Source organism: Brassica oleracea, chromosome C5 (assembly GCF_000695525.1).
Source record: "Brassica oleracea var. oleracea cultivar TO1000 chromosome C5, BOL, whole genome shotgun sequence".
Classification (NCBI taxonomy): domain Eukaryota; kingdom Viridiplantae; phylum Streptophyta; class Magnoliopsida; order Brassicales; family Brassicaceae; genus Brassica; species Brassica oleracea.
Window position 1 is genome coordinate 22,302,462 of NC_027752.1, and position 6,757 is coordinate 22,309,218.

The following is a 6,757-nucleotide window of genomic DNA, read 5'->3' on the forward strand; positions in this document are numbered from 1 at the left end:
CGAAGAAGTTGACATATTCCCGAACAAGAAATATGGTATCACCTGATTTGAAAGTGGGATAACTTCTTCATCCTAATTCCTATGAGATTTATTCCACTTCCTAATGATTCTCCACTACTTTAGTTCATCCTAGTTTGATTAGAATGACGAAGAAGTTGACATATTCCCGAACAAGAAATATGGTATCACCTGATTTGAAAGTGGGATAACTTCTTCATCCTAATTCCTATGAGATTTATTCCACTTCCTAATGATTCTCCACTACTTTAGTTCATCCTAGTTTGATTAGAATGACGAAGAAGTTGACATATTCCCGAACAAGAAATATGGTATCACCTGATTTGAAAGTGGGATAACTTCTTCATCCTAATTCCTATGAGATTTATTCCACTTCCTAATGATTCTCCACTACTTTAGTTCATCCTAGTTTGATTAGAATGACGAAGAAGTTGACATATTCCCGAACAAGAAATATGGTATCACCTGATTTGAAAGTGGGATAACTTCTTCATCCTAATTCCTATGAGATTTATTCCACTTCCTAATGATTCTCCACTACTTTAGTTCATCCTAGTTTGATTAGAATGACGAAGAAGTTGACATATTCCCGAACAAGAAATATGGTATCACCTGATTTGAAAGTGGGATAACTTCTTCATCCTAATTCCTATGAGATTTATTCCACTTCCTAATGATTCTCCACTACTTTAGTTCATCCTAGTTTGATTAGAATGACGAAGAAGTTGACATATTCCCGAACAAGAAATATGGTATCACCTGATTTGAAAGTGGGATAACTTCTTCATCCTAATTCCTATGAGATTTATTCCACTTCCTAATGATTCTCCACTACTTTAGTTCATCCTAGTTTGATTAGAATGACGAAGAAGTTGACATATTCCCGAACAAGAAATATGGTATCACCTGATTTGAAAGTGGGATAACTTCTTCATCCTAATTCCTATGAGATTTATTCCACTTCCTAATGATTCTCCACTACTTTAGTTCATCCTAGTTTGATTAGAATGACGAAGAAGTTGACATATTCCCGAACAAGAAATATGGTATCACCTGATTTGAAAGTGGGATAACTTCTTCATCCTAATTCCTATGAGATTTATTCCACTTCCTAATGATTCTCCACTACTTTAGTTCATCCTAGTTTGATTAGAATGACGAAGAAGTTGACATATTCCCGAACAAGAAATATGGTATCACCTGATTTGAAAGTGGGATAACTTCTTCATCCTAATTCCTATGAGATTTATTCCACTTCCTAATGATTCTCCACTACTTTAGTTCATCCTAGTTTGATTAGAATGACGAAGAAGTTGACATATTCCCGAACAAGAAATATGGTATCACCTGATTTGAAAGTGGGATAACTTCTTCATCCTAATTCCTATGAGATTTATTCCACTTCCTAATGATTCTCCACTACTTTAGTTCATCCTAGTTTGATTAGAATGACGAAGAAGTTGACATATTCCCGAACAAGAAATATGGTATCACCTGATTTGAAAGTGGGATAACTTCTTCATCCTAATTCCTATGAGATTTATTCCACTTCCTAATGATTCTCCACTACTTTAGTTCATCCTAGTTTGATTAGAATGACGAAGAAGTTGACATATTCCCGAACAAGAAATATGGTATCACCTGATTTGAAAGTGGGATAACTTCTTCATCCTAATTCCTATGAGATTTATTCCACTTCCTAATGATTCTCCACTACTTTAGTTCATCCTAGTTTGATTAGAATGACGAAGAAGTTGACATATTCCCGAACAAGAAATATGGTATCACCTGATTTGAAAGTGGGATAACTTCTTCATCCTAATTCCTATGAGATTTATTCCACTTCCTAATGATTCTCCACTACTTTATGTGTCCAAATACAGCTTCTTACATTGGGTTTTATCATGGTTTGATTAGAATGACGAAGAAGTTGACATATTCCCGAACAAGAAATATGGTATCACCTGATTTGAAAGTGGGATAGGCTCTTCATCCTAACTCCTATGAGATTTATTCAACTTCCCGGTGATTCTCCACTACTTTATGTATCCAACTCAAGTTTCTTACATCGCGGTTCATCTTGGTTTGATTAGAATAACGAAGAAGTTGTCATTTCCCAAACAGGATAACTGGGATCACCTGATTTGAAAGTGGGATAGCTTCTTCATCCTAACTCCTAAGAGATTTATTCAACTTGCCGGTGATTCTCCACTACTTTATGTGTCCAAATACAACTTCTTATAGCACGGTTCATCCTGGTTTGATTAGAATAACGAAGAAGTTGTCATTTCCCAAACAGGATAACTGGGATCACCTGATTTGAAAGTGGGATAGCTTCTTCATCCTAACTCCTAAGAGATTTATTCAACTTGCCGGTGATTCTCCACTACTTTATTTATCCAAATCAAGCTTCTTACATCGCTTAGTTCTCTTTGCTTCAAGTTTGTTTCTCATCTCACCAGGCACCAGTACATAGCACACACAACCAAATGTCCTCAAGTGATCCAGAACTGGTCGACTCTTGTTGACTACCTCAAATGGAGACTGATCCTCTAGGATTCTGGTTGGTATCCTGTTGATCAGATAGCAAGCAGTCATCACAACATCACTCCAAAATCTCTTAGGAACACTCTTGTGGAACATCATTGAACGAGCTACTTCCATGAGATGTTTGTTCTTCCTTTCAGCAACTCCATTCTGTTGAGGAGTGTAAATACAGCTAGTCTGGTGTAGAATCCCATGTTGAGCTTTGTGATCTTTGAATGTGTGGCCTATGTATTCCCCACCATTATCTGACCTGAAAATCTTAATCTTGGCATGATAATGGTTAGTAAATAGCTTTGAAAATTTTTAAATGCATCAAGAACCCTATCTTTTGTTTTAATGAGTGTTAACCAGGTGTATTTGGATTTTTCATCAATGAATGTGACATAATACTTATAATCATCCCTAGATAAACAAGGTGCAGTCTAGACATCAGAGTGAATCAAATCAAAGCAATTCTCATAAATAGTAGATGATCTTTGAAACACAGTCTTACAATGTTTACCCAAATACATGCCTCAGAATCATTATTTTTAAACATGACATCTGGTAACATAATGTTTAAAGCCCTAACATGAGGATGACCAAGCCTAGCATGCCACAATGCATCTTTACTTAAGGAAGAAACAAAACTAAATGAGAAGCAAGAACTAGAGATGAGACTAAGATCTTCAAGCATATAAAGGTCTCATTTGGTTGCTCCTTGCCCAATCAACTTACTGCTCTTAATATCCGGAAACTTCATATCATCAGGACTAAAGATAACATTGCATTGAAGATCAGTGGTGCATCTTTTGATAGATAAAAGATTAGAAGTAAACTCAGGCATGAAGAATGCTTTAGAATCCTTATTAAGCAGTTTCAGTTTACCAATTCCCCTAATAGGAATTCTATATCCATTAGCAATCATAACATGTCCATGAGCAGGTTCTATATCTTTAATCAGGTTATTATCACTAATCATCTGATGAGATGCACCAGAATCAATGATCAAAGGTTTATGCATGTTTTTAATAATCTGAGTCCTTGATGGTTCATTTTGTTTTATCAGGTTTTCTAGCATTCCTAACAACTTATCAGTTATACTAGGATCAATAGCAGCAGTGTAAGAGCTTTTAAAAATGTCTAGCAACTTATCAGTAGTACTAGGCAATGTATGAGCAGCATATGGGTTTCCAAGGGTGTTTCCGAGAGTGTTACCAGACTCCTTAAGAGCTTTGAAGAAGGCTTCAAGGTCAGCTCTCTTCAACACCTCCTGATCCATACCCTTTCCACTCAGTTGATGAGACGCCAAGGCTCTACCTTCACTTTCACCCACCTTAGCGCCTGAGCTAGCTCCGGATGAACCAGCACCATTTGCTTCAGCAGAAAGATGAGCCCTTGCTTCCCTATCCTTGTTGAACTTGCTTGGCCTGAGGTGGGGATGTAGGATCCAACACTCACTCTTCTTGTGACCGGTCCTCTTGCAATGCTCACAGCTTCCCTCATACTTTTCATACTTCCTTCCTGAGCCTTTGTATGCAGCCTTGTTTGCTTGCATTTCCTCAGCTTGATGAGCCATAGTGAGCTCACACTTGCCTCCAAACAGGCCAAGAGATCCCTCCTCCTTCTGAAGTTGCGCGTATACTTCCTCCATGGATGGTAGGTTAGGCGATCTCAAGATGTATTTGATGACATCCTTGTAGCAAGGATCCAATGTCATCAACAACCCAAACACTTGATCTTGTTCTCTTCTTTCCATAAGAGCTGCTTGATCAGTGGTGTTAGGTCTTAGACTTTCAAGTCAAACTTTCCCATGTGTTTGGTGAGCTCTCCCCCATCTTGCTTCATGGAGTTAATAGCTCTCTTCAGCTCAAACACAGGGCTGATGTTGGAGAAATTTCCAAACGTCTTTAAGAGAGTCTCCCATAAGTGTTTGGGAGTCTCACAGTAACTGTAAGCTTCAAGGAGGGGAACGCCAAGAGATCCTTGCAGCACGAAGAGCACCATCAAGTCTTCTTGTACCCACTTCTTTGCTTCAGCCTTGGTGCGAGTCTTTTCCTCTTCACCTTCTTCAGTTTCTTTGGCCACTGGCTCCGGACCATCATCAGTGATATGGCTCCACAGCCCTAGCCTGCCAATGGCGGTCTTCACCAATCGAGACCACAGGAGGTAGTTTGAACCACCTTTCCACGCAACTGGGACAGTAACAAGCTTGCTGAAGTTGTTTACATCCATCTTCTCTTGTTTTAACTAGAAATGACCAGAAAGCTTCACCCTTGCAACTCAGCTGAAGAACCCACCGTACTAGACTCCAAGAACACACGATCTCAAAGAAAACACCAAAGAACTCGGCTATATCACACACAGCTTCACGGACACTCAAGAACACAAGAGCAAGAACACAAGAGATATAGAAAGAAATGGAACGAGGTTTCTCAATACCAAAGCCAACATGGCTCTGATACCTTATGATTTTAGAGAATAGAGTAGGTATTGAGAGATTAAAGGTAGATTAGAGAAGGTTAAGGGAGATTTGTAGAGAGATTAGGTAGTAATCATGCTTAAGAGTATGTGAGAATCATCATGAACAAGAGAGAGAGAGAGTCTAGAGAGATAATCCCAAACTTATTAATTTATTAATCTGATCAGAGTTTACAATACATATGGAGAGGCAACAATAGGATGAGAGTTTCAGAAAGAGGCACTATTACAAGTGATAAGGTTTTGCTTTAATTCAAACCATCCAATGAGCCTCTTCCTTGTGTATAAAACTCATTTTGCTTTATCCAGCCCCTTTACAGCCTGTCACGCGCCTCCTCTTCCCTTGCAACGGTCTGATGCCTTAGCCAAGTGAATAGGGCTTCTCTTACCATCCAAAGTTACTCGGGTAACTTTAGTTTAACCTTGGTCGATGTTTCACTCGCCCAAGCCTGTACGGTCATGTACGGCCTCGTACGGCCTCGCCCAAGTCAGCCCATTCCTCCTAATGTAACGACCCGGTTTACTATAAACCGGTATTGAAGTTATTTTGATTATTTAATTGGGCTAAACCAAACTGGTCGGAGAACCAAAGCGTTATATAAACCGTATACAGCTCCATCTCCATTAAACCTAGCCGCATACCTCCACGCCTTATGATCTCCTTACCATCTCTCTCGCTCATCACATGTTTCACTTCTTCTCCATGTCTATAACAGAAGTCGAGACGTGACGCACCCATTGTTCACCTCCAAAATCTGATGCACCGCGATGCCACCACCGGCTCTTCCCGTCGTCTTGGAGCCATCACGCCATGTCAGAGAGAGAGAGCCTCGCCATCACTGGTCAAACGCCTCACGTGTTGTTGTCTCGCATCAAACTCGAGAGATGTATATATGACGTGAGGAGGAGGCGCACAAAGACGGAGCCACCGTCTCACCACCGCCGCACCGATCGGATCCATACTGTTGTTAGCCGCAAGCCATTGGAGGAGCCAGTCATGTCACCGGAGAGTCGTGATATCCGGAGATCGTACCAGCCACCGTCATCAACCGTTATCCAAACCGTATTAGCTAAGTGTTGCCTCCTTTGTTACTTGCCACAAGTAACATATATACCACAAACCTATAATGTGTCCTTGCATGTGTGTAGTTTAATCTTGTGCCAACCTAGACTTGGAGTTGCTCGTGCATCACTAAGAAGGATGGCGTATGAAGATATTATTGGAACACATGCATTCAACACCATTAATAATACGAAGACACCTTTTAGTGTGTTGTTAGTCGAGACAAATCCACTCCCTCCCGGGCGTTTCGTGATCCATTTCCAATATTGGCTAAGGTGAGGGTATATTCCGTAAATCCCGTATCAGTGTAGAATTCTCTCTATCATAGTTTAGATTTCGAATCGTGATCCGTCTGTTTGACTTGAGTCTGTTTGAGTCTTGATTGTTAGTTAGTTTATTCATTGTAAACTGGAACTAGGGGTCTAGACGATTCAACCATTGATTAGATTGTGTGATATTGAGAGATGCAATATATATATGTATGTATACATAGTTATGAGTAGGGACAATGTGAGAGGGCGGGGGTCCAGAGATGTCTGGACTAGCGACGCCGCTTTGGTGGGCGGGGGCTCAGAGACGTCTGGGCTAGCGACGCAGATTGTGTGGGGCGTGGGTGCAGAGACGTTTGTATTCGACTGTACTAGCGACGCAGCGTATGTATATATATAT

General features: G+C 40.2%; 1 protein-coding gene across 1 annotated transcript in view; it reads left to right on the forward strand.

The window, feature by feature from the left end:
• The first annotated feature begins 5,650 nt into the window (after nucleotides 1-5,650).
• Nucleotides 5,651-6,757, forward strand: part of LOC106293484 — a 1,389-nt gene continuing 282 nt past the window's right edge. Inside the window, exon 1 of the mRNA XM_013729161.1 lies at nucleotides 5,651-6,363. Coding sequence (XP_013584615.1) covers nucleotides 5,837-6,363 — 527 coding nt within the window. The 5' untranslated portion in view covers nucleotides 5,651-5,836. The remainder of the gene's footprint in view (nucleotides 6,364-6,757) is intronic.